The 27,553-nt window shown below is 46.7% G+C and overlaps 1 protein-coding gene across 1 annotated transcript in view; it reads right to left on the bottom strand.

Annotated features, from left to right (window-relative positions):
* Window positions 1-27,553, bottom strand: part of ASCC3 (activating signal cointegrator 1 complex subunit 3) — a 2,217,780-nt gene that overhangs the window by 155,924 nt on the left and 2,034,303 nt on the right. The window contains exon 37 of the mRNA XM_086926668.1: window positions 2,142-2,366. Coding sequence (XP_086782794.1) covers window positions 2,142-2,366 — 225 coding nt within the window. The remainder of the gene's footprint in view (window positions 1-2,141; window positions 2,367-27,553) is intronic.

Below are 27,553 nucleotides of genomic sequence, written 5' to 3'. Positions count from 1 at the left end.
GCCCCAAAGACCTAGCAGTGGCACTACTGTCCTTGAACCTCTCCAAGGCAAATCTTTGGCAAATCCATATTGTCGCCAAAAAGGCGAGTACCATCGAAGAACATATCCATAAGGGATGCCTGAACGGCACCCGAAAAGGCAGTGTTCCTCATCCAGGTGTGACTTAAGCATAACTGTAGAAGCAATAGCTCTGCCCAGTGAGCTGGTCAATCCAACTCGCATTTGATTGTGAACTTTGTTGCATCTTTTTCATCAGCAATAGTTCGGGACAGTATGGCCTGGGCCTTATCTTGAACCATAGGCAGCAAATGGGCACCTGTATCCCACAATGTGTGGGAATAATGGCTCAATAAGCATACAGTGTTCATGGGACACCGTTTTAGGCTGGCGGAGGAGAGAATCCTCTTACCAAAGGTATCCAGACTCTTGGATTCTGTTTGGTGGTGAGGCATGGAACATGGCAGAATTGATCTGGGAGGTTGAGGCCGGGAACACCGGGCTCTCAGCGGTAGAGCACTGGGAGAGGAAGGCTGGGCCCCTGGGAGCAGGACAGTTGTGGCAGGCAATGGTCCTTGTGCAGGGCTTGGCCCTTGCCCCCAAGCAGTTCAGCACTTGTTAAAGGGTAATAAGGGTTCTGAAGGAGATACCCCAGGCTTCGTTGGTTTTGACCTCTGTGGGCAGTGTTAGGGCCAGGACTTCACCAGCCATCCAGAGCAGCATTACAAGAGATGTCTCTTCCACTGTAGCCACTGTTACAGGATAAAGTACTCCAGTGTTTAGTGAGGGGTCCAGACAAGTTATCATCAGCCATAAACTCTGACAGGTGGGCAGAATAGCCATAGGGATCCTCAGATCTGCTCCATTCATGTTCCTCAGCAGGCCCTACAGGGAAATTGGACTTCTTCTCCGATTCAGGCCGTGTGGGCCAGGCCGATTTCAGAACAGATGTTGTGAGATGCCAGTCCAGCTCAGTATCGGAGTAGGAAATCACAAAAGGTTTAAAGCTGCTGATGGACGTCAGAGGCACTGAGAACCGTGCCACTGAAACCGTCCCTGGAAGAGCTTGCAAAGACACGGCAGAGGCTGGTCTGGATCCATCAATGGATCCTGATGGGTGAACTGGCGCTGAGGGCGAACTCACCAGTAGAACCACAGGAGAATATCTTGCTAAACCCAGAGGGCCAGTGGGCACTCCAGAGGGTTACGACCTCCCAAAAATGAGGCTCATAACCTAATAAAATTCTTGGCATTGGGTGGGGGTTGTTCTGACTTTGGGAAACTCGAGGAAGCGTGGAGCGAACACACTTTCCCACGCTGGCTCCACAGGAAAATCCTGAGAGTGGGGCTGGAATTTCTGACGTTGTTCTCTTGCGTATGAAGAATGGGAGATGCTGTGAAGTAGAACAGAGCTTCAACTTCTTGGACTTCTTATGGGATAAGAAACCCAGGATCGCGACGAAGACCAATGCAAATGACTCTGGGAGCGGTCCCGTGACCTCCCACGCCAGCAGGACGTAGAGCTTTGCTGAGTTGCATGGCAAGCGTCTAAGAGCTTCATGGCCCACTCATGGATGGCCTTAAGGTTCATGTTCCTGCACTATGCAAATGACACTGAGTCTTGCTACCTCTCCAGGCAACACAGACTCATTAAGTGAGGGTCTGTCACCCACATCTGTCGATGATTGGCGCCACAAGGCTTGAACAGGGAAATCCTCAAAAAGAGGTAGAAAAGACATATTAATCGTCGACAAAATTGTTGAAAAATCCAATCAAAAAGTAACCGAGAGGAGCTTGCCTGGATCCTTGCTAATTGTGTGGCAAAAAATGGAAATTAGGTCAGCGAGCTGGGTTGGCGCCTATTGAGGAACGCACTAGTCTCTTCTGGCATGGACGATACTGCGTGGAGCTGACGGACGCAACCTACCAGCACACAAGGTAATTTTTCAAACATTACCGGATCCGGTACGATGCTTTGAGAATCTTCAAAGGTAAGGAGTCTACAGCTGGAAGTCTCTATCATATAATACAAATAGGTGCCTCACACATCTAATGCAGATATTGAAATAAGTTGAGAAAACATAACAAAGACATGAAATAGGGTAGGTGTAGCAAGCCGCTAAGGTTAACAGATATAAACATACCTGGCATATTCTTATGGCTTGGTCCAGCACTGTTTTGGTATCGGTAGCATAATCGGGGCAGGGAAGTGTGGATCTGCAGAAGTGGGCCTGCAACAGGAGATGAGTCTTAGTATGTGAGCTGTCATATGAATAAGTATTAACAGCTATTGGAAGCTGTTTGGCGAGCTCGCTGTTCATTTGGTCTTCATTGTGTCTGACAGGAAGATCAGCATATTCTTCAGCATCCTAAGAAAAGATCAAAGAATAATGATAAAAGTCAATAATATTAATACATATCCCCAAAACAAGAAATTATTTTTTATTTCTAACAGAAATCTATGAAAAATCAAAGGAAAGGTCCCTGTAAGCCTCCTGTTTGCTTTTCAGTCATTTGAAAATTGCAAAACTTTAACACTCAAATTAAACGAATTTGATGAAAAAAGGCTATTTGAGTAGGACGGTAAATCAGAATTTTACAGATACATCCACACAAGATAAATTATTTTTCCAGGGACAATGGGTTTTAATTTAATAGAGTTTATGTATAGTATGCTACTAACAATAGTCTCATAAAAAAACAAAAAAACAAGTTACTTAACTTTTGTAAAACTCTTTCTAGAGAATAATTTATCTAACATGTTTAGAATGTCCCCAAGGTGCCAGATTGATTCAAACAATTTACATCAGTGCTCCTGCAAGTCCCTAGGAGGTGTCCTGTGGCTCAGCGTTGACCTCTTTTTGTCCCGGGAGTGATAGAGCAGATCAGCGTGTACTCCACCACTGCATGCTAACGTCTGTTTTTTGATTGACTCTTTCCGTGACCGCAGATGCGGAGCACAAACAATTGTGAGTGCCAGTGTGGTGTGGATTTTGGGACCTTATTAGATGGTATCCAACAGAAAGAGTGTTATTAAAAGTAAGTAACTTGTTCTTCTGATGTATACTTCTAACCGCAGATTCCTCACCTTTAGAATAGATGCCAACCCAGCATCATCCAATGGTGGAGGATATGTGGAGATGACTCGGACCAAAAAGTCTTGAAGGACAGAGATGGTGAAATGTAATTCCTGCCACACCTGGTAGACAAGACAGTAGTGCTTCATTAAAGTGTGCACCAATGCCCACGTCATGACCTGACACATATTAAGAACAGGAACTCTATGTGCCAATGCAGTGGTGGCAGTCTTGGCCCTGGTGGAACGAGCAATAAGTCATTCAGGAGGCTGCTTCTTGGGCAATGCGTAGCAGATCTTAATGCAGAGGAATATCCACCTTGACAAAGTCCTTTTCTGCACCGCCTTACCTTTCTTAGTCCCACAGAACACTGCAAAAAGCGGACTGTCCAACTGAAGATCTAGGGTGCAATCGATGTAAAATCTCAAGGCACTGTTGGGGTCCAGTTGATGGAATCGGTCCTCCCGTTTCGAGGGGTGAGTTGGAGGCCAAGAACGTGTGAACAGTGATGGATTGCCCACCATGGAATGGAGTCACAAATTTTGGCACGAAAGCTTAGCTTTAGTTTATCTGAGGGAAAGGTGCTGTAGGGCAGTTGCACCAACAGAACCTGAATTTCACTCATATGACGAGATGAAGTGATCCCAATGAGGCAGACAGCCTTGAGTTAGAAAACGCAACAGGCAACTGTGCATTAGCTCAAAGGACGTACATATGAGGAATGTCAAGACCAAGTTAAAGTCACACTGTGGCTTCACAATGGGTTTGGGAGGGAACATGTGCATCAAACCTTTAATATACCACATCACAACAGGGGATTTAAACAAAGACAGCTGATCCGGTAAACGCAAAAAGGCTGAAAGTGCTGAAAAATAACATCTAATAGTGCCTACTGTAAAGCTTTGCTTGGCCAAAGACAAAACAATAAAACATCCAACAGTTTGGCTCATAAAGGGTCTGTCTTGCAGACTCCAGACCAGGAAACAAATCTGTACAAGTTAACTTAGTGGATGAAAGCCTTGTGGCAAGGATGACATATCAACTTCGGTAGGCAGATCAAACACAGTCAACTGCCACTGCACATTTCTACTCATGGAGATGTAGACTGCAAAGGTTTGGATGAAGAATCCAGTCACTGCGACAGAGGATCCTCCAGAAGTGGTAGCCTGATCGGGGACAATACTCCCCTGGCCCAATCCGGAGCCACGAAGATTGCTCAGGCCTGGTCATTCTTGATTTTTTTCCAGAACTCGAGCAGGAGAGGCAGGGGCAGGAAGGCAGAAAGGAGTTGTGTGTACTATTCCAGTTCAGGAATTCCGAAGCGCAAAAAAGTTGACACTGCGCATTCAATGAAAGTGAAAAGATCTAACCAGGGTTCTCCCAACTGCTAGAAGATGCTCTACACCACCTTGGGTTGCAGACACCATTCATGATCCTGTCTTCAACAAGGGGGACAGAGAGGTGGAAGGGCAATTCCCACTCGCCAGGAGTGGTAGGTCCAGCCACAGCGTGTGCCCTAACTGAGTAAGGGGGTAAAACCTTCGAGCCAATCGAAGACTCAGGCCTCCATAATCCATCTACATTTACACCCTATAGTGGGATGGTCCCAAATGAAGTACTGACCTATGAGCAGGCGGTACTAAAAGACGTCAAGGCCTTAACTGAAATAAAAAGTCACACACTAATATCTCAAGGACAGAGATGCAATCATTAGAATCCCTAGCCAATGACCCCACCATCACGGTCAAAGAAGCAGACAAAGGGGGAGCGACAGTCATAATGGCTACAACAGATTATGATAAAGAGTGTCTTAGACAACTGGGCGACAGACGTTATTATACACCCATCCCCGCCAACCCCACTGAACGTCTCAAAAATACCATTACCGGACTTGTAGAGTCAGCAGAATACCAGGGATGGGTGGCAAAAAGGAAGCAAACTTCCTAGTCAAAAAGGATCCGAGGGTGCCATACTTTTATGTACTCCCTAAAATACACAAGGAGATCACAACCGTGCCTGGCCGCCCCATAGTGTCAGGGATAGACTCGGTGCTGGAACCATTATCGCAATTCTGCGATCACTTTTTACAACCACTGGTTAAGCACATCCCCTCATACAGCCAGGGCACAACGGACGTGTTACGTCTGTTGGACGAGTTTGAGGACACTGACCAAATTGACTTCCTCATCACCCTTGACGTGGAGGCCCTCTACATGAACATCCCCCAGTGGGCCACACTAGGGGTGATTGAGGAGGTACTTAACGCTTCTCCCTGGGAGTTGCCAACACCACCTGCATTTGTCATGGAATGTGAAACTCTAGCTCTCACAGAGAACTACTTTGAATTTAAGGGCCAATTTTATCACCAAACGCAAGGCACTTCAATGGGGAGCACTTTTGCCCCTAGTGTGGCCTGCCTCTACATGGCGGAATTCGAAGGCAAACACATCTTTCACCAGACCAACCCATACCAGACTAACATAAGATTATGGAAACGTTTTATAGACGACATCCTGATCTTCTGGGTAGGCAACAGTGAATCATACAATGAGTTCTTTAGATGGATCAACACACTGAATCCGTACCTGAACTTCACTATCACCGCATCTCCTTCCCAAATAGCCTTTCTAGACTTAACCATCATGATTGAAGGGGGCCACCTCAACACAACAATGTTCAAAAAGATCACTGATCGCAACAGTCTCTTACACTTTACAAGCCATCACCCGAAAGCATTGAGAGTCAATTTGCCCGTTGGGCAATTCTTAAGGGCGAGCAGAAACTGCAGCAACACAGTTACAAAACCCAATCCATTATCCTCTCCAAAAACCTGACAGACGGCGCGCAACCAAGATGGCCGTGTGAGCACAGGGCTCCCGAGACCCTCGTAACCTCCCGAATATATCCTGTCATTTATCCTGTTTGCTGTCGACATCTTCGTGCAGATGAATCACGGGAGAAGTGAAAGCTGAAATGTGTATCCTGATCGGACCCTGGAGGCCGGAGTTGTGGTGCTGGAAAGTTTGTGGCCTTCGTCTCTTGGATGCCCGGCGCTTGGGTTGGCATGGTGCCCGGGGTGTAATTGAACAACATCGGCCTAAGATCGCGGAGGCGGCTGTTCCGGCTTAACTTTCACTTTCGTTTTGGGCACTTGGTTTGGATCCCGGGCCTGGGAACGCCTTATTGAAGCGAAAGCTCGTACCCCTGTTGGTGCTTGAGCGTATTGAACAACACACAATGTGTCGGACTTTGGCCTGGAGCGTTAGCCGTCCTTTTTTGGCTGATTCTAGTGCTTTGCCCGAGAGTCATTTTGCACTTTCGCTTTCTGGACTCTGAGCGGATAAGTCACATTGGTCGACTTCCCTAGCAGTTAGGTCTTGGCTACTCCTTGCTGGACTGGACACTTGTTCCCGTATCCCCGCCCCCGCTCTTGATTTGGACAGCAACTGGGGATTTTCCTGAAATGGCGAGCAAACCGGAGGGGGCAAGCAGAAGTCGAAAGCCACCAGACGGGGTGGATATACTCAATGGACCGATATGCCCATGGTTAAGGGGTCGCCCAGTGGACCGGGTAGGTCACTGGTGGAGGCGAAGGACTCATCGGCTCCGGTAACTGAACCAACTTTACAGGACGTGATGGCCGCCATCGATGGTATCAGGTCTTCCCTTGGGAAGCAAATGGAGACCCTTGCCCATAAATTGGATACTGTGGCGATCGATGTGAATTTGATTCGCACGGACCTTAAAAGGCCTAATGAAAAGGTCAAATTGTTGGATATAAAGACATTGAGTTTAACAGATGACGTCGATCTGCAGACTGAGGTCCGTAACCTGAAGGCCTCGAATGACATTGTTGTCCGTCGCCTGGAGGATTTTGAAGGGAGGGCCCGGCAGAATAATGTTCGTATAAATGGAGTTCCGGAAAAGGCGGAAGATCAAGCGGCTGACCTCTTCGTTGAGGACCTTATCGTCAACAAGCTAGCGCCCAAGGGACTGAGCAAGTTCTTTACTGTGGAGCGAGCACACAGGGTCCCAGGCGGCAGACCGAAAGTGGGTGCCCCGCCGAGGCCTATGATAGCGCAGATATTCAACTTTCGGGACAGGGACGCTATCTGCCAGGCCTCTCGAGCGGGTGGGCCATTGAAATTCGAGAACTCATCAATCAGTTTCTACCCGGATTTCACACAGACGGTCCAAAAACAGAGGCTAAGTTTTCTGAGGGTGAAAAGGAGACTTCGTAATATGGGTCTCAAATACCCAATGCTTTTCCCGGCCAAGTTGAGAATCGAGTATGACGAACGGGTCTACTTCTTTGATAAGCCTGAGGTGGTGGCCGACTGGTTGGACACTCTGCCGGCCCAACAAGAACCAGAGAGACAATCTGGCGGAGCGGAGGGAGGAACTATGGAGCAGGAATGAACACCATCTGTCTGGTTTCTGAGGACACTAGGGGGTTTACTATTATGGTGGTTCGAGTTTTGATGTATGGTTAATTACAGATGGAACGGGGGTTGCGGGGCTATAGGAGGGTTTCTCTCCTCCTCAGCTTTACTTCTTGTAGCTTAGTTTAGATGTGGGGGCGACAGGCACACTGCGCGTTGGGCTGGCTCTATAGTCGTAAGCATGGGTGGAGGGTGGGGGGTACTGCAACGGGTTGTTTGGGGTGGGGGGTGTTGGTTTTCAGGTTACTGTTTTCGCAAGGCGCTATATTGCAAGGCATTTTCATTGACGTGCTGGACTCAGACGGGGTTGGGTCTTCTTTCTCTTTCATAATGGGGGGTAGGGGTTGAGGTTGATGAGCTGGAATGTTAACGGGTTGGGGGACAAGATTAAACACGGGGTGGTATTTCAACTTTTAAAACGACATTCCCGTGATGTTGTTCTACTTCAGGAGACCTACTTGGTAGGAAATACATGTCATGCCATGAACAGGAAGGGATATCGTCTTGTGGCACATGCTGGGTTCTCTTTCGGGTCCCGGGGGGTAGGAATCCTTATTAAGAACTCTCTCCCGCTTGAGGTGGACTCTACGGTCCTTGATGAAAGTGGGCGCTATGTGGCTATGTCGGGACGGTGGGAGGGCTGCACGCTTTCCCTGGTGTCTATTTATGTTCCTCCTGGCCTACAGTCTACAACCTTCGCTGATCTGGGACGGGTTCTACTCGATCTCCCTGGGGGGTTTTTGATTCTAGGTGGTGATTTTAATGCAGTGGTTTCCGGTATGCTGGATAGTCACCCACCTAGGGACCTCAGGGGGGCTTATGGCTGGCTGCCTGACTTCATTGACACAATAGGCCTGGTGGACTGCTGGAGACTGCTCTACTCCGCGGCAGTATACGTTTCACTCGAGCACCCATGGTAGTCTCTCCAGAATTGATTATGTTTTGGTGCCGGCTGCACAAGCGTCGTATGTTTCGGAGGACAGGCATATGGCTCGGGTATCTATGATCACTCCCCGCTGTGGCTTCGGTTTGAATTGGCGCCGGGCTCGGGGGAAGGATAGCCCCTATTAACCCTTGGTATCTTCGAAATCCTAAGACACGCAGTGAGCTTGTCAAGGCTGTGGATCATTATTTCCGGGAGAATGAGGGTTCGGTTTCTTCCCCGATATCCCTGTGGGAGGCTTTCAAGACTGTCCTTAGGGGCCAAGCTCTCTCGTTAATTGCTGGAGTTAAGAAGCAAAAGGAGGAGGATGTGGTAAGGGTAGAGACGGAGATAGCTGATTTGGAACTGGAACTAGAACAAGAGGTGACCCGCTCTAGACTGCATGTCCTGCAATTGAAACAGCTGGAATATAGAATGTTGGTAACGGTTGGTGCGAAGGCCCTTAGTCAGGAACAGCAAGGGCGTCTCTATGATGATGGGGACAAGGCAGGCAAATTAATTGCATGGTTAGATAGGAAAGATAGAGCTAGTCGAGTGGTGCCTGAAATCTAGATGGAGAATGGGGTTCTGATCACTGACCCGCAAGAGATAGTGGGATGTTTCGCCGATCATTTTCACACTGTGTACTCTTCCGTGTCGGATAGGCCAGAGGAGGACTCTTGCTTACTGTTGCGAGATATTGCACTCCCGAGCCTTTCTGAGGCGGACCGAGACCTCATGGACTGTAAAATCACTGCGGATGAGGTAGCGTTAGCTATGCGTTCCCTACACTCAAGTAAAGCGATGGGTCCCAACGGTCTCCCGATTGAGCTATACAAGCTTCGTCCGGACAAGATTGCTCCGTATTTAAGAGACATGTTCCTGGAGTCCAGAGATCGTGGTCTCCTCCCCCGCGATCAGCGGTTGGCATCGATAGTGGTAATACATAAGGAAGGGAAACCAAGGAATAAGTGTGCTTCGTATCGACCGATTTCACTGGTAAATGCCTAACCTAAAATTCTGGCCAAGCTGCTGGCTAATAGACTCATCAAGGTTGTTAGTGAACTGGTCCATCTGAATCAGTCTGGTTTTATCCCGCACCGGAATACGGCGTTGAACCGTAGGCGTCTGAACGGGGATCTCGCGAGGGCTGCGACGCTGCGTGAGCCGGCCATTTTTGCGTCGTTGGATGCCACTATGGCGTTCGATACGGTGGAATGGCCGTATTTGTGGGCGGTGTTGGCTAAATTTGGCTTTGGGTCGGATTTCATTAGCTGGGTGTGGCTTCTCTATGCGGACCCTCTCGCCCAGATAGTGGTTAATGGACGCGTCTCAGCGCCATTTTGTCTTGGGCGGGGTACTCGCCAGGGTTTCCCGCTGTCTCCTCTTTTGTTCGCGTTGGCCCTAGAGTCTCTCGCAGCCTGGATCCGTTGGGAGCCTTCAATGAGGGGTATTTAGTGGTCTCCGCAGTTCGAAGATCCCATCTCATTATATGCGGATGACATCTTGATTTACTTAACTTCTCCCAGGAAATCTTTGATAGTACTATGTGATGTTTTGGCTTCCTTCGATAGAAACTCTGGCTTGGTTATCAACTGGGCGAAATCCTATCTTTATGTTCTTTGTGGTGATGCTCCGATCCTACCGCCTAACTGCCCCATCCAGATAGCGCAAGAGGGGTTCAAATATCTCGGGATCTATGTTTCGATGGACCCCGTGGTTCGATATGAAAAGAACCTTCTCCCTCCTATGAGTCGGTTGAAGCGAGATGTTGCGGGCTGGCGGAAGCCCCCGCTGTCACTGCTCGGCCGAGCGGCTCTAGTCAAGATGATGTCTCTCCCTCGTTTTCTATATGCCCTTCAGAACACACTTGATATTGTTCCAGCTAGTTAATTTTGTGTAGTTGAGGGTCTGCAAAGGAAATTGCTGTGGGATGGCAGACCTCATATTGTGCTGGCCAAGTTAACGCTTCCGTGGTATGATGGGGGCATTGCTCTCCCCGACAATAAAAGATATTATTGGGCGTCACAGATAGGAGCCATCAACCACGGTATGTATGGCCCTGAGTTAAATCCTGGTTTCGCCATGGATAGGTGGCTACTTCCTGGCGGCAATTATTACAGAGCGTTATATTCTAAATCTGTTGTAAAGACTCTGACGGGGCCGACGAGAACGGCTGTACGGATCTGGCAAGATGCTACTAGTTCATTAGGGTGGAAGGTTCGTTTGACCTTGGCGACCCTGCTTTTCGGCTCTGATAGGTTTGGTAAATTGTGGAACGCTAGGGGGTTCGACAAGTGGGATCTCATTGGTATGTCCTAGGTGGGAGACCTCTGGGTTAAGGGACAAGTGAAATCGTTCGCGGCCTTGCAGACTGAGTTTGAACTGGGAGGGACGGAGTACTTCCGTTATGCCCAGGTCCGTCATGCACTAATGTCAGTCTTCCCGGAAGGGGAGGAAATACCGGAATCTACCCCGTTGGAGGACCATGTGTTGGATGGCCATTTCCCAGATAGTACCATCTCCCTGGTGTATAAAAAACTGATTAACCACAGGGCGGACCTTCTGTCGCAATTACGAGATCAATGGACCCGTGACGGCCTTGAGCTTGATGATGAAGACTGGCAATCGGCGATGTCCTCACCGAAGGAGGTCGCGATTCCGGCACGACTCAGATTAGCTCAGCTCAAGATATTGCATAGGGTCTATGCCACGGGTCCCCGTCTGGTCCGGATGGGTTTTCCCGAGGAGGGTCTGTGTCAACGGGGTTGTGGACAGCTGGGGACGTTCCTCCACATCATCTGGGAGTGTCGGGAAGTCACTGATTAGTGGAGTAGGATACACGAGGTGATGCAGGAGGTTACAGGTGTGGTTCTCTTGCCAGAGGCCAGGCACTGCCTGTTGAATGTTTGGGAGCCCCCGGATCACAATGTAGCACAGACCCAGTGGGTGACTCTAGGGGCCATGATTGCTAAACGGAACATTGCAGTTGTGGGGGTCCCAGAGGCCTCCTACTCTTGAGGTGTGGATGGAAAACATGGATTGGTGCATGTTCAGGGAAAAAACTGTATATATGGCTCGGGGTCTCCCCCGAAAATGGCATAAGGTTTGGGGTCCCTGGTATCGATATAGAGGGGACATATGTGTACCACCAGCGACTGCAGTCCGTGATGTCCCGCTTTCCCCTTGACCCTTTATTGTTCTTGAAGGGTTTCATTTTACTGCTGCAACCTCTTCTACTCCCCCCTTCCCCCATCAGTGCGTTGCTTATTGTAATGTCTACTGAAATGTCGCACTGCCCTCGTACAGTCTATGCACTTTTGTATTTTGTTGATGCCTTGCTTTGTTTTTTCTTTCTTTAATAAAAATAATTTTTTTTTAAAACTGACAGACAGAGGTTATCCTCGAAGGGAAGTGGCTCTAGCGAGTAAAAGAGATAGTAACAACCACAGGGAGAGCCTCTTAGAACGGAAAGTTGAAAGTCCCAAGGACGACAAACCAATGACATGTGTGACCACTTTTACACCAGCCTCTAATGAACTTAAGAAAATCCTTAAGAGACATTAGCAGATCCTGAATACAGGAATCCTTGACTTTGAACCACCACGGTTCGCATTTAAACGATCAAAGAACATTAATGATATCCTGATCCACACAAGGCCAAAGAAAAAGACACCAGACAGACTGACAGCCTTATGGCAATTACCCGCAGTTAAGGAACACTACCCCTGTGGGATGTGTAGTGCCTGTACTTTCATGACCACACACAAAACGATCAAGTTGAATGACTCCTTCACCTGGGAGATGAGGGGACATACGAATTGCAATAGCACAAATTGCATTTATCTCCTGATCTGTCCATGTGAACTGTACTATGTGGGCATGACCACACGCCCCATAAAGACGCGCATTTCAGAACATCGCAGCAACTTCCGCGTTAAGAAAAGTAACACAAAAATGTGCAAACACTATTTAGAAAGTAACCACACTGCAGATTCCCTGAGATGGTTAGTCTTAAAAGCAGATCCCAAGACATCTAAACAGAGACTATTCTAAGAAGAACAGAGATGGATACATTGTTTACCCTTGACAGCGCAGGCCTGAATGAAGAAATACCGTGGAGTGCACTTTAATACGCTTTAACCTAGGCACACACGCCATATGCCCCGCCACCTAGGCATAATTGACATACAAGGGAATAACAAGGGTCAGGTCTTTCTACACAGTACCTTGGTGATGGGTTCTCCAAACTAAGGAACTTAGAGCACCGTCTGGGTAGATGACACATCATCACATAACAAGAACAAATGTTGCAATCAACCTTGATTTACACCACCTGATGATATCAAATAACCAATAATAATGGTGTAATCAACCCAGATTCTCATCACCATATGTTATGAATTCACAAGAAACCGTGTTTTAATCAATGTTAAGCACCCTTGGCCCACGGGCGCCAAAAATATAACTTTACTCATGAACGGTTCTAAATTCAATGAAGGAGAATCCTTTTGAACGCCTCTTAGGCATAGAACAATCAAACATGATAGAGAAAATCGCTCTAACCACTCCGCTCTGACATGGCCGCCGCCTTTGCAATATGGATCACGTGACCTGAGAGAGAGACACTCCCGAGTCACATGATACCGCCAACCCTCTAAACCCATGGCCGTCTGGTGAATCAGTACCTCCCGGACCGGGCGGCGATGATGAAGCATGACACCTGAAAGGGTGTGTGAGGGCATTACATCCAACAAAATGGATGCCCAACCGTAGGACTCACTGAGACCAACAGTATCCAGACAGTAGTGTGACACGTACATCCTCCCACTTCAGGAACAGCTCAGCTCTCTTTGTACACCATTCATGATCCACCATACAGCGTTGGCTGAGCTTGTCCACCCTAGCATTCAAGGACCCTCTCCAAGTAGTGCACGGCCAGTGAAATGCCCCAATGCTCAAGCCAACTCCAGTGGCATAGAGGCTCTTGGCATAAGACCCAGAAAACCACTGTGCCCTGCTTGCCGCAGTACCACATGGCGGTGATGTTGTCAATGAGAACTTACATCAGCCTCCCTTTGATATATGGCAGGAGGCCTTATATGACAAATGATCCCTTAAGTCCAACAGACTGATATGGTGCAGGATTTCTGCTGGAGACTAAAGTACTCTAATATACCCCCTCCCCTTGATGGCCTCCCCAACCCAGCAGTGATGCATCAATCACCACCATCAGCTCTGGATGAGGAAGGGAGAGGAGTGTGCATCTTGTCGAGTTGCGATTGATCAGCCACCACTGAAAATTGTGTGCAGTCTCCTCTGAAATCTCAATGGTATCTGCCAGGATTCCAAATAAGCCAAAGCGCTAATCTTATGGAGATCCAGAATTGAAGCTGAAACATCAGGATCATAACCCTAATGGCCTGGTCTTGTTGCAGGAACTCTTTGTGTGGAAGCCAGGTGTGTCTTTGGATTGTTGATCAAGAACACCAACGATGTCAGGAGGTTTGCCATCATCTGGTTGTGGTCTACCACTGACTGTGGCGAGCTCCCTTTCAAAAGTCAGTCTTCAAGTTAGGAAAAAACTGGTATTCACGACCCCCTAATATGAGTGGAGACCAACACCATCCCTTTCGTGAACACCCGAGGGGGACTGTTGAGGCCAAAACTGAGAACGGCAAATTGAAAATACTCCTGGGCTACGTGAACTGCAGAAACATCTATGGCACTGCATGACTGATATATAAAAATACAAATCGTGCAGGTCCAATGAGAACATCCATTTGCCCGAGTTAAGGGCAAACAGAATCTGGGCAAGCATAAGTTTCTGAAAATGTCCTATCTATCGCAAGAAGACATTCAGAAGGCAAAGACCCAAGAAAGGCCGGAGGCCTCCATACTTCTTAAGCACAAGGAAATGTCAGCTCCAGTCAGACAGAATCTGGGCCATCATGAGTTTTCAGAATTAGTCCTCTGAATGACTTCCAGCAGAAGGACAAAGACCTACGATAGGCTGAAGGTCTGGAGCCTTCTTACACAGGAGGAAATAACTAGATCAACAGCCCGTCCCTATATTGGGACTATTTCCGAGTACAGAACTCTCTTGATGGCTCCTTTGGAGAGTAAATCTTGAATCTCTTGCATTAGAATCGACAGTTGCTCCTCCAAGAGCCGCTCTACTGATGGGAGGAAAGTACGGCAGGGCAGAAAGAAAGGGTATGGAAAAGTCATGCTGAACGATTTGGAGGACCCATCTGTTGGAAGTGATTGATTGCCATACTGGTAGAAAGTGTTGAATAATGGCCCTCATTAGGTGGCTGTGAGCCACTAATGTAGGCTAAATTAGCTTGGAGGCTACTGCAGCAGGGGAAGGGAACTGAGAAAACGAGTGACCTGTGTGTTGCCTGCCAGACCCATGTTGATGGCCTTGCCTAAATGCCGAACAGTCGTGAGCGATCAAAAGGCATATCCATAAGAGAAGCCTGTACCAGAGAAAAATGATGAAGTGCATATACGCATGGTGAGGGAGCACTACACTGGTAAAACCGCCTGTCCCAGACAATTCATAGTATTAAAGCCAGCACTGATCAAGTATGTGGCCACATCCTGACCATACTGAATGGTCTGTGCCAGTGAAGCCCCAAGGTCTTCTAGGACAGTCAGCAAGATCCTGCTGGCCAAGTTCAAGATGGCATGCATATATCGGATCAATAAACAAACTGCATTGTCTGACCTTAATGCCAAGGTCAGTTGAAGAGAACAAGTGCTTTCTGAACACCTCAATCTTAGACTCCATATCTTGTGGAATCGTATAAAAAGAATTAGGGTTCACCTTGCTGGTGGAGGCCTGCACAACCAGACTCTTTGGAGTGGGATACTCAGTGAGGAAATCAGGATTGCCCGGCTCAATTCTGTGGAATCAGGCCACCTGCCTATTCACAGGCATTAAAGAGAGGCCAGTTGAAGGTCTAGGATTTCAGCCACTCGTCAATTACCACCACAAATGAAGCACTCTCTTCCGCTTGAGGTCCAAAATGTGAATTCAACCCTATATTAAGTGAAGTATCAAACCCGCTGGCCTCCTGTAAGTCAATTTAGAAGTTGTCATACTTGTTAGGAGGGGCTAAATCACTGCCCTCCCCACCATCATCGTCCTTGGGTGGCGGTAAGCTGTGGTCAGAGTTGGAGCCAAAAAGAGAATGGAGACTCTGTGACTCCGAAGTGGTAGTATAGACTCAGACTCTGGTAAAATGGTGACTGGTTGCGCTGCACGAAATTCGGAGCGCAACTGGGGTCAAGGTTGTGTCAAAGCTGGTTTGGAGCCGGATATCAGACACAGCCCTGGATTCTTCTCCAGTGTCGATGGTGTCTTCATCAGCATCGATTTTGTATGGACCAGTGTTTATCCAACCAGAGATCAGGAGGGAGACCAGCTGACACAAGTACCTTCTCCTTAGAGAGAGTGTGGCAGGACGAATCAAGGTACTCTTCACTTTCTTATGTTTTCTTTTGGACTTCCACTTACTTGAGTAGTTAGTCCGCAAAGACCACTTAATTTGAAGGACCCACTGGAAGTAGGTGCAGGTTCACACATTCAAATTATGTGGGAGCGGGATTTACATGAAGGCTGAAACTTCTTTGTGTGACGATGTACACATTCCCTTCACTGCCCTGGACTGCCTTAGGGTGCATGAGGGCACACTCTTCACACAACTTCGAACCCAAACACCAAAGGCATACATATCCTCATGCGGATCTGTGAAAGATACGTTTCCTGCATTCGTGGCACGGTTTGAAACCTGTAGCTTTAAGAGGACACGTATCATCCCTTCCACATTGGATTCTTAATTAGGATTCGGCGGAAGACTGATGAGAGTGGGAGCAGAGCTCTGGATACGTGTTGGAAGACACAGAAAGAAAGGAACTGACATTGGCAGGTAGGGGTGGAGCTTATATGCGGTTCTGCTCCATCACTTCTGAGGCGGTACGGAGCCAGTGGGAAACCAGACTATTGCTGTGAAAAGCTTCTGGATACAGTCTGGCACATAGGGAATATTTTAAAGAAGAGGAATATGTGGTTAATAGTTTCCATCTCAAATAACATTTTTAATCACCATTGTGTTTCAGTAATAAGTCAATGTTCTTACATACTACACCCGATCATAAAACTTAGCAGGTCAGTGCAGGCAAGATATTTGCGAGCCACCACAGTCAAGAGAACTATATTCCAAACATGCAGGATATCTGGGTTACTCTGTGGCTGCCAATGCATCAGGTAGACTCACCCTAGGCACAAGGAAGAAGAGTGTTGTTGTGTATAAAGAGATAGACTTTGATAGGAGCATCTCCACTAAGGCTCTACGCACCTGCTGCCTTCCCTTTACAGAATTGTATTGGATTTGTTTTAATTTTAGATTAGCAATTTTTTATTCTGATTTTAACTTTTCTCCTTTAGGCGCAGCTTTGATATTTGATACAATTTATTTAGTATTACAGGACATCTACTCATCTCTATTATAAACAAGCATTGGTATAGCCAATAGGTCTCGCTTTTGGGAACTTATAAGTGTTTTGCCATTCAACAGTTGGTGTTGTTGCACCAAGGATATTCTGCTGCATAACTAAATACTTACAGGGTCCAAAAAGCGAGACCTATTGGCTATGCCAATGCTTGTTTGTTTTTTGTTGCTGTTTTGCTTAAGGTGCCTGATCTACAATAGCTGGACATGGTTTTTGTTAACAGTTATTTGCATCAAATGAACTTGTTTTCATTGCTCTGAATGTTGTTTCCATTCTTGTTGTAGGAAGCAGTCATTCCCGGGGGTCTAGGAGCTGCCCATGCGCCGGACTTTGCAAATGAGAAAAAAGCCTGGTGCAGGCGCAATTTACAAGTGTGGAGTGAGTGAGCCCCAGGCAGCATGACTCACTCACACTGGAGTTCATGCACTGCACCTGCATACTCAGCATGGTTTAAGGAAACTCGACCCACTCCCTCCCAGGTATCGAACACATATTTACCAAGAAACTCTGAGAAGAGCCTGCCTGCTGAACTAACAGCTGGTGGTGTGTGTGCCTCGTGAAAGCGTGCACTGATGACTGGTGGTGTGTGTGCCCGGTGAAAGCGTGCACTGATGGCTGGTGGTGTGTGTGCCCGGTGAAAGTGTGCACTGAAGGCTGTTGGGTTGTGTGCCCGGTGGAAGCGTGCACTGACTGCTGGTGGTGTGTGTGCCTGGTGGAAGTGTGCTTTGACGGCTAGTGGTGTGTGTGCCTGGTGGAAAAGCGTGCACTGATGGCTGATGGCGTGTGTGCCTGGTGGAAAAGCGTGCACTGACGGCTGGTGGAAGCGCGCAATGACGGCTGGTGGTGTGTGTGCCTGGTGGGGAAGCATGCACTGACGGCTGGTCGTGTGTGTGCCTGGTGGGAAAGCGTACACGGACGGCTGGTGGTGTGTGTGCCTGGTGGAAAAGCATACACTCATAGCTGGTGGTGTATGTGCCTGGTGGAAATGCGTGCACTGATGGCTCGTGGTGTGTGTGCTTGGTAGGAAAGCGTGCACTGACGGCTGGTGGTGTGTGTGCCTGGTAGAAGTGTGCACTGATGGCTGGTGGTGTGTGTGCATGGTGGAAGCATGCACTGATGGCTGTGTGGGTGCCTGGTGAAAGCGTGCACTGACGACGTGTGTGCCTGGTGGAAGCGTGCACTCAAGACTGGTGGTGTGTCTGCCTGGTGGAAGCGTACACTGATGGCTGGTGGTGTGTGTGCCTGGTGGAAGCGTGCACTGGTGGCTGGTGGTGTGTGTGCCTGGTGGAAGCGTGCACTGACAGCTGGTGGTGTGTATGCCTGGTGGAAGCGTGCACTGAAGGCTGGTGCTGTGTGTGCCTGGTGGAAGCGTGCACTGATGGCTGGTGGTGTGCGTGCCTGGTGAAAGCACTGATGGTGTGTCTGCCTGGTGGAAGCGTGCACTGATGGCTGGTGGTGTGTGTGCCGCCTGGAAGCGTGCACTGGTGGCTGGTGGTGTGTGTGCCTGGTGGAAGCGTGCACTGACAGCTGGTGGTGTGTATGCCTGGTGGAAGCGTGCACTGAAGGCTGGTGCGGTGCGTGCCTGGTGAAAGCGTGCACTGACGACTGATGGTGTGTGTGCCTGGTGGAAGCAGGAGCATTCACAGCAATAGAAGACACAAATAAAACTGACTAAGAGGGAGGGGAAGAAGGGAGGGGGTGCCAGCAGAGGAGCATTCACAGCCATAGAAGACACAAATGAAACTGAGGAAGAGGGAGGGGGAGGGAGGGGGAGAAGGGAGGGCGGTGTCAGCAGAGGAACCTTATTACAGCAATAAAAACACAGATGGAAGCTGTGCACGTGCACAAGCTCGTGAATGCAAGCTGTAGGCCAGCAAAAACCTCTGGTGGCACTTTTAAAAGCCACTTACTAAATGTCTCGAAGAGACAGCAGGCGAGACCTAAAAAAATTAGGCTACAGAAACACCAAGGCTTTGCAAGTTCGAGACCGTTTAAAAAAAATTGTATCGTTAGAAAGGGCCTTATGTATGTTTCAAAGTAAGGACAGTTTGAATTCTTAAGTAGAAAAAGGCTACAAAAATTACAAGGGTTTGAAACTCAGAAACATAAACCAATCAATGTTCCTCCCTAGTGCCTATACATATTAAATTGATTTGCTCACAAGTTTTTCACTTGAGCACAGTATGTCTTTCATATTCATGGAGCTCTGTTTGTGACACTATGACAACTGAATTCTTTTTTTCATAGCTTTGTGGTTTTCTCAAAATGTGAAATAATTTGATGTGACCAGCTGACAAGAAACTTTCCGTTTCGAAAGTCTCCCTGTGGGCTGAAACATGTCAACATAGACTCTTATAGAAAGAGCATGGTGTAATAATGAGAACTAATTAGACAGAAAGAGGATTAAGAAGAATACAGGTTCACTCCATTTTCAATATACAGCATACTTCAAAATCACAGAAGAGAGAACTTGTAAATAAATAAGTCTATTTTTGTCTCGCTAATGAAAAGGTCAATAGGGGGGTATATATTGTTTTCTTTTAAACGAACTTTCACTTACTAGTGATACTAGTGGCATGCTTCACCAATGGGTTCTCTTCCAGCATACCTAGCGTATCCGGGAGGGCTCTGAGCTTCAGTAACAGCGGAGCTCTTAGTGGATGCTATCTAGGGATCTAATGTCTTACAATTACCAGTAGAACCCCCTTCTCTTTTCAAATTGTATTAGGCGGAACCTTTGGTAAGGATAAAAACAGAAATGTTGATGAGACTGGAGTTGCTATGGGCTCCTTCATCAAAAACTGGCTTTACATGTTTCAGCCATATACATTTGCCACTTAGGTCAGATGACTTTCTTCAGGATTAGTAAGTTATGGAGATCACTTGTTTTTATGTCAGAAAAAAGCACTAATTGTGCAGTCGTGACATACCAATAAACATTAAATCATGCTATTTATGCATGCCTTACAGTTTCAAACCTATTATAAAGAACTTATTCATCTTTAAATATCTTTTTCGGTACTCTAGACAGAGAGGAGTTAAAGGAAAGGAAATTCTCAATATAATTGAACATCAGTCCATCTCCAGTCACCCGAAAAGACAATGAGGGAATTCCCACACAGGGTGAGGAAGCGGAGAAACCTGCTCAGAATGAATGATCTCCAGTATTCCAATCCCGTTATGTAGACTAATCATTCTCCCAGACCTGACCAGGCCACTGGAAGGAGGGCCAGAAAGAAAGATCTCAGCTTCTTAACATTTATGTGGTAGCTCACAGCTGATCCTTATCCAGAGGAAGCCTGAAAATCAAAATTCAAACAATCGATTATGACTGGAATTTATAGGTGCAATAGATGGAAGGGCACAGGGAGCAGGGTCCCCACCAGCCCAGGACCCGGCATTAGATATGGGTGGACATTGATGGACTAGCTGTCCAGATAATAACACCAGTGCTGCCATACAGAGCTGTAGGCAGAACATGTGGCGCTTAGAATGCGGGGCCAACTTGATGCAAGATCGGCCAGAAGCTTCTACAACCTAAAAGCTGAAACTGTTATGTTTTCCAGGAAATAATCTATGGTCTGGCTGACGGTCAAAATTCTCTTTGTGGGGAGCAGGCCCTCCTATTCATGGTCCAAAAGGTTCCAGTGAACTTGCTCCTCTTTGAAGTGCAACTGAGGATTTCAGGTATTTCAACAAGAACCTGAATAGAATAGCAGGCCCCCAAGGATAAGCACCAGGCTAGACTTTGTTAAGTCCTTAAAAGAAGGTATGACAAATTAATAGCCAGACAGAATTAGTAGGACTTTTCCCACAAGCAGAAAGTCAACTATTCGACCCAGGACCTTGGTGACAGATAGGGGAGTTCGTTTTCGAACAAGCATTGGCAAAGCCAAAAGGTCTGGTACTGGCTATCAGCCTTTTATTTTTTTCAATGATTGTTTGGTTTGTCATAGTTTTTGCAACACATAATTGTTGGGTGAACTGCTGGGCCCTTAAAAATAAAAAAAAGGATTGTCTAGGAGCAAAAATGTTTTTAGTCTCAATACACATGTACTGTCATACTAATCTGGCACTGAAGTGATCAACTTTGTGTGCAGATGTATTCTTTGTGAAACAGCAGAATGCCTCCACTCGCAGTCAAATTAACCAATGGCTGAGGTGGGCTGACCCCATGCACTTGGCAGGTGAAAACGTTAAAGGCAACAACAGACTGACAAATGCAGAGGGTTGCCTAAAAGCCCCTGCATGTATACTATATGTCTAATTTTAGTAAAATCAAAAGGACTTGGCTAACTGCAAACTTATAAATGTCAGCAATTAGCAGCAGTGATGATAACTTTCCTCCATACCAAGGTGCTAATTTCAATATTCCTGAAGGATGGGCAAATAGTAATAAGCATTCTGCAGATACACTGGGCAATAATGACAGTGCAAGAACATGAGGCAAAGTCGGCATCTTGTGCAAAGAATATGACTGGTTAAAACTGAAAAGCTTGAAGACAAGCCACAGCCTTTTACATTTTGTCTTATAAGAAAGTAGTCAGTGAACCAGCCCAAACACCTTTCCTTGGGCATGGATAACTATAATGGTCCTTAAAGGATGAGCCCTCTGACCGCCTGTAGATGTTCCTATGATAACAACTGGGAAGAGGTAGCATGAAGAAAGGAGGCTGGAGCGCTGTACAGCTAAACAACTCTTCATCCCTGAGATGACCCATGCGTCAAGGGTGATTTGAGTACATTGGTGATAGTGAAGTTCAGCATTCCCTCCCACTGTAGAAAAATGAGCCTTGTGAGACTGAGCCACACCGAACAGCGAGCCCAAAGGGAAGTCACTACGGCTTTTAAATCTCTGTTGAGACCTGGTAGATGGGCTTGGTCTTTCCAATTGAGATCCTTCTTTAGGACTGGCAGCAGTTGCTAGAGAATTGGAGCTGAAAGACACTCTGGCCTTGAAAGACTGAAAAGCCTTCGTTGGCTAGAAACAAGAGTGGAATGGCTAGCACTGGTGAGAAAGCACTCCACTCACTATACAAGGAAGAGTAATAAAGGTTCTTCCTCCTGAGAGTTTGATGATTTTTTCCGGAATTCAGGGTTTAGTTCCAACAATTTTAGACATGTTGCCTTTTCAGGAAGATGCTGCTGAGGTTCTGGGGGCATTAGCAGCTTTTGTTTTGCTAATTCTTTGGTCATATTAAACTTGCTGCCTATAAAATGCCATTTGCAAGTGTGTAACCATCAGTACCAAAACCCTATCAGTTCTTCCCCTAAGGCTTCTAATGCCAAAGAGCTTGGTAATTCTCTCGGTGACAGTACTGCATACCCTATATAATCCAACTTAGCAATTGTGTCTCTATTCTTCAAAGCACCATCAATTGAAGATCTCCGTTTTGTGGCCCAGCTACATTAATCTTGTCTTGTGATTTTACCCTCACTCATGGTTTGTTAACTTGAGTCAATGTCCCTTTCAAACATAAACAAGCCTTCATAATTTCACTCCTCAAAAAGATCAATACCAATGTCCCTCTCTTGGGTTTTCAATCTTGAAGTCTGGAGAAATGGTTTGTTGCCAATAGGCTACATACTTAAACAGCTTTGAAGACTTTAACTCAGGCCTGCACGTGGAACATAGGCAGTCTTCGGCACAGCTCTTGACGACACCCCTTTGTTCCTGGATCAGTGTGGCACTGCTGCCAAATGTGTAGTCTATAAATGTTCTATTCATTCATCCACACATATATTTTTACACTTTACGAGCTGCCATCATAACACAGTGAGCAGTAGCAGGGGAAGTGCGGCTAAAACAGAGACAAATGTGAGTCTTTTTGGGTTCCAAATATTGGTTGTCCAGAGGCTTGGCAACAAATGGCTCAAGGTGTGGAGCTTCTGACAGACGTCATAAACCTGAATGAGAACTAGTGGGATGATGATAAGTGCTAGCTTGATGGGAGATCAAGAGGGTGTCACCAAGGCACAGATGCCCTCATTCTCTCGTACAGGGTGTTGGACTCTTAGTCAGCAGAGCTTTACTGTACTTGGCTAGCACCAAATATTATTGCTTGGTTAGCTGAGGAAAGTGGAAGGGCGAGAGTCAATTCAAAATAATTCTGTTCCTTTTCCGACCGGTTGCAGAGGCCAGACCGATCCTCCTTGCACTTACTCTTTTCAAGGGAGGAGACTAGTCAAGGAGAACACTGAAGCAATGGACTCATGAGAAGGTACCTACCAATACTTAGTGTTACACTATGGGGCATGAAGACAGAGATAGCAACAGGGACTCTTGTGTAAACTTCTGTCCTCATGATCTGGACTGTGACTGAGGGGCAAGGTCATCTACTTCTGGCCCTTAGCAGCTCTGATGACAGGCTAACCTCCATGTATCCTTACCGGATGTATGACTGGTGGTGTAGCATTAGCTAGGGCCTCTCAAAGCCTGCATTTCTTCTTGTGACATTGTCAGGAGGATCAGTGAAAAACTGCACCTAGCACTGAAGTAGAGGCCTCTTTCCCCTTCTCTTGTGACAATGCTGTTCATCTGTCAACTCAGCAGCCTTCCTCCTCTCTGCAGCACAGTGGGAGCTATGCTCTCACATAGGCGGAGAAGTCAGGAGTTAGACAAGTCATGGCAAGCTGGGACTTCAACAGAGGATACCCGTAAGAGAAGCTAGGCTCAACGTTCTGCCCTAAATCTCAAGAATCACTAGTGGCTACTGAGACTTGATCCCATAAATTGTGCCTGGCGACTACTCTTTCTCTTAGTGCAACAAGTCAGTAGTACAGATGCCAAAAGAAAAAGAAAAATGGGGCTCAATTTTACAACCCAACAGCAGCTTGGTATGTCTATGCCCAGAAGAGGAATGGTACCTGCCCAACAGTGAAATCTTTGTGGCAAGGGAGGGTTTTTCTCTGAAAGGTGCTCGGCTCCTGGTAGTTTGATGCTCCTATCCTTAACCATATCAAGTAAATTTGACAGGATTGAGGAGAAAATGATTGCATGGCTAGCAATTTTCTCCTTTTCCCAGTGTTATTCATGTGCTTTGCAGAGGGCGAGTGAGGCTAGCACACGCTAGGCTTGTATCACTGACATAAGCCTGCATCACAACATAAAGGGCATTGCTCTGTACTATACCCAGTCTCAGTTTCCACACTCACTTTTTACTTGACTTCTTAAAGGTGATATCCAATTTTCCCTGCAGGACAAGTCTACCCCTACTCTGTATGCATACCTGACAGTTCTGGAAGATCCAGATGCCAGCAGACCTACTTAGAGCAGGCATACACTGGGTCACTCACAAATAAACAGAGGTACGGAGAGGATCACTGGCTTTAAAAGACAGGTGACAAACATGTATGGCTTCCAACTGGAGCGTTAACGCATAAGCTACCTGTGCAAAAAAATGGGGAGGGCAGTAAAGGAGAAAATAACACACTAAATAAAACTGAGAGAAAACAAGCCAGTTTATGACGTCCATCTGTGAGCATTGTACCAGGAGCATAAAGCTTGTTTAACAAGCTATGAAAGCAACTTCCGGTCCTGCCCAAGGTGGCTCCAGAGACCACACCTGAAGACCGGAAGAGAGTCCAATAAAGCTTTGGGCACCGAAACCAGGAGGTCACTGAAAATGAAGCAGCAGGGACTTTTTAAAGGGACATGGAGAAGCAGGGGCGGAGACGATTTATGGCGTGGACAGAGAGGGCAATTGCCCGGGGCCCCCACCTTCCAAGGGGCATGAGAGAGGATGTGGCCTAACGGGTAAGAGCAGTCGAGTTTGCGCTATATAACCCCCCCCCCCCCCAAAAAAAAATGGGCCCCTGGGAAAGTGAACTTTCTTTCTTTCGCTACTGCCTATTCTATTTATCTCTAAAACCGCTTCTTCCCTGCCTACCTAAACCTCTGGCCGTCTTTCTGCAGCGTGACATCTTAAAGATTTTTGGGGTCCCATGTAAGACATACTTCAACTGTTTGTATGTGACCCTGTTAACACTTAACATATAATTTAAGTATTGTTTGGCATCATGTGGGCTTAAGTTAGCAGGAAATAGGTGAATACATTCAGAATCTGATTCGTACAAGGGCTCCCCAAATATGCCTTGCCACCCAAATCCTTAAGACGATATTGAGCAGGGCTCCACTCCACCTCATAAATGGATCTATCAGAAATAATTTTCTCAGCAGTAAGTCACCATTTTCAAAAACTGTCATTCCGGCCCATATTCGCAATGTCTAAACACAGATTGATCAATAATTTATTTGCTTTCTTTTAGCAGTTTTACATGGTACAAACTCGGCCCAAGTGCTTGGAGCGCGTCAGGTGAGCTTCAGCACATAAGGTCAGACATGTTTTTCAGAAAGGGGGAGATTAAGTGAGTTGCCCACAATCACAGAATGTTCGGCCGACGCTGGGATTTAAACCCGAGTTCTCCTTCCAAGGTCGACAGCTCTGGCCATTATACCACGTTGATTAGTCAACCTGAATTTTCATCATGGATTGTTGACAAATGACCAATGGAATAAATAGCAATCGTTTTATCTTACAATCAAAGAGTATAGTAACGATTCATTTACGAAGCCAAGCGCGACCGTTAACACTGTGTGACGGTCCTGCGTTTTCTTAGTCTACTCTAGCGCAATAGACCTGATTCATGCGGGAAACTCCCGTTTTTAAGCAAACAATTACTTTCGGTTGGGTCTCTCCCGCCTGAAATTGCATATCCTTCAATCTAAGCCAATGGGAGGAAAACATTCTCCCGATTTTTTATTTTTTTTATATATTCTACTTTCCCCTTCTAAAATGTTGGCATCACTTCAAGGTCTTTAATAAAATGATTACAAGCCATTTAAACCTGGAACGCTTCATTGTTTGAGGGACGAAACATGTGTTTCATTTTCAACGCATGCTTCATATGTCTTTTTAAACTTTAACACGTTTGTCCATGTTTTAAACATAAAAAGTGCAAATACACTGCATTGAAAAACTGCAGCAATTGTCCTGACATGCGCTCTCGCGCATTCTGATGCAGCCCGCATGTGTTTATTAACTTCCGAATAAAAACTCCCTTCAATTGAAAAGCCTCAACAGCATAATTTCCTGCGTGAGGCGGAGAGTACGTAACATTTCCTTATCTGCATGGCTCAGGTAATGAGAATAAATTGAGCCTCGGGAGCGCGGCTTCCACACAGGCGGGAGCGCAGCTGAACGCGGGGCGCCGGGGTCAGCGCCGTCCATTATGCGTCCTGTGCGCGAGGCCTGCACCTCGGCCCGACGCTTGTTTGCTTAGTGTAGGCTGGGCTGAGCACTAATTGTGAATCCGCTTTCTCCCATTTACCCAGCTGTTCTCCGACGAAGACATGCCCCGTTGCAAATTGCAGGCGACAGTGATTGACAATCGCGCGCTGAACTCTGCCTCCAACCCCGACATTGTTTTCAGACTGTTCAAGGAAATGCAGAATAAAAAAAAAGAAGTCTTTATACTCAAGTTATATTGACCCTTCTGTTCGCTCAATATTTTTTCATCTTTGTTTCCCTTTTTCGTTGAAAACTCCAATCTGTCCTGCACATCGTGCGAGTATACAAGGTACAACGACAGTTGGAGCAGTGTTATGGGTAAAAAATACAAATGAAAATCTTGATGGTGAAATCTTACGTCTCACCTACAAAGCTTGGGTTTCAAATAAACAGACTCCATGATGGATAGTGCTCCCATCGAGTGTATAAACAGACTATATGTAGACAGCACATACTAAGCAAAGCGTGTGCACGTGACAGAACACGTCCAATCTTCCCTGAATATATGGAAATAAGGGTGGATGAAACTTTGAAATGTGAAACGTGTGTATCCTCAGGGATCTATAAGAGCCGGAAACAGACATTATGGATTTGGGGGCATACGGCACGGACATATTTTGGGGTCCACTTTTGGAACATTGTGACGTAATTACTGTAGACTACTTTAAATGGACAGGTGCTATCCGGTACGGAGTACCTGCACTTCTTCACTGTAAAGATGAGTACCTGCACTCCTCAGCACAGCTGCAATACGTTTAATGGGACAGCACCGGCACTTCCTAGGGTCAAACAGGTAGGCTAAAGAGTGAGCACCTGCACTTTTATATTTCTATCCAACGCACTGGTGTAGAAATGATGTATCTACATTAACTCACAGTCCATCCACACATTGTCCGTACCATGTAATCTCTGGGTAACCACTAACATTAACACTGTTTAATTTCAATCTGTTCTACTGACATTTAAAATATGCAATAAGTACAAAAATGGAGGTGGCATACCCACGTGGACCCCCCCCCCAACCCACCAGATGGCTAACCATCAAATTCTAACAACCCCCTCCTTCCCCCACCATGACCTCCCTCCACAAGGGACACCGTCTCCCACTACTGTAAACTACCGGTCTAATCATGGCAAGTGGGTTGGTCTAATGCCTGAAAAGTTACCTGGTGCTACAATCAGGATTGGGCTCCGCAGTGTGCTGATAGATGGGACTTCTCGGCTAAATCCTATGCAAACTTTTCATGCCCCAACAATGTCCTATGGACTCATAACTCATACATCGGGGTGGGCTTCTATCCACAT

This window comes from Lissotriton vulgaris, chromosome 6 (genome assembly GCF_964263255.1).
Source record: "Lissotriton vulgaris chromosome 6, aLisVul1.2, whole genome shotgun sequence".
NCBI lineage: Eukaryota > Metazoa > Chordata > Amphibia > Caudata > Salamandridae > Lissotriton > Lissotriton vulgaris.
Note: the sequence above shows the minus strand (reverse complement) of the source record. Positions and strands in the feature narration are given on the sequence as shown.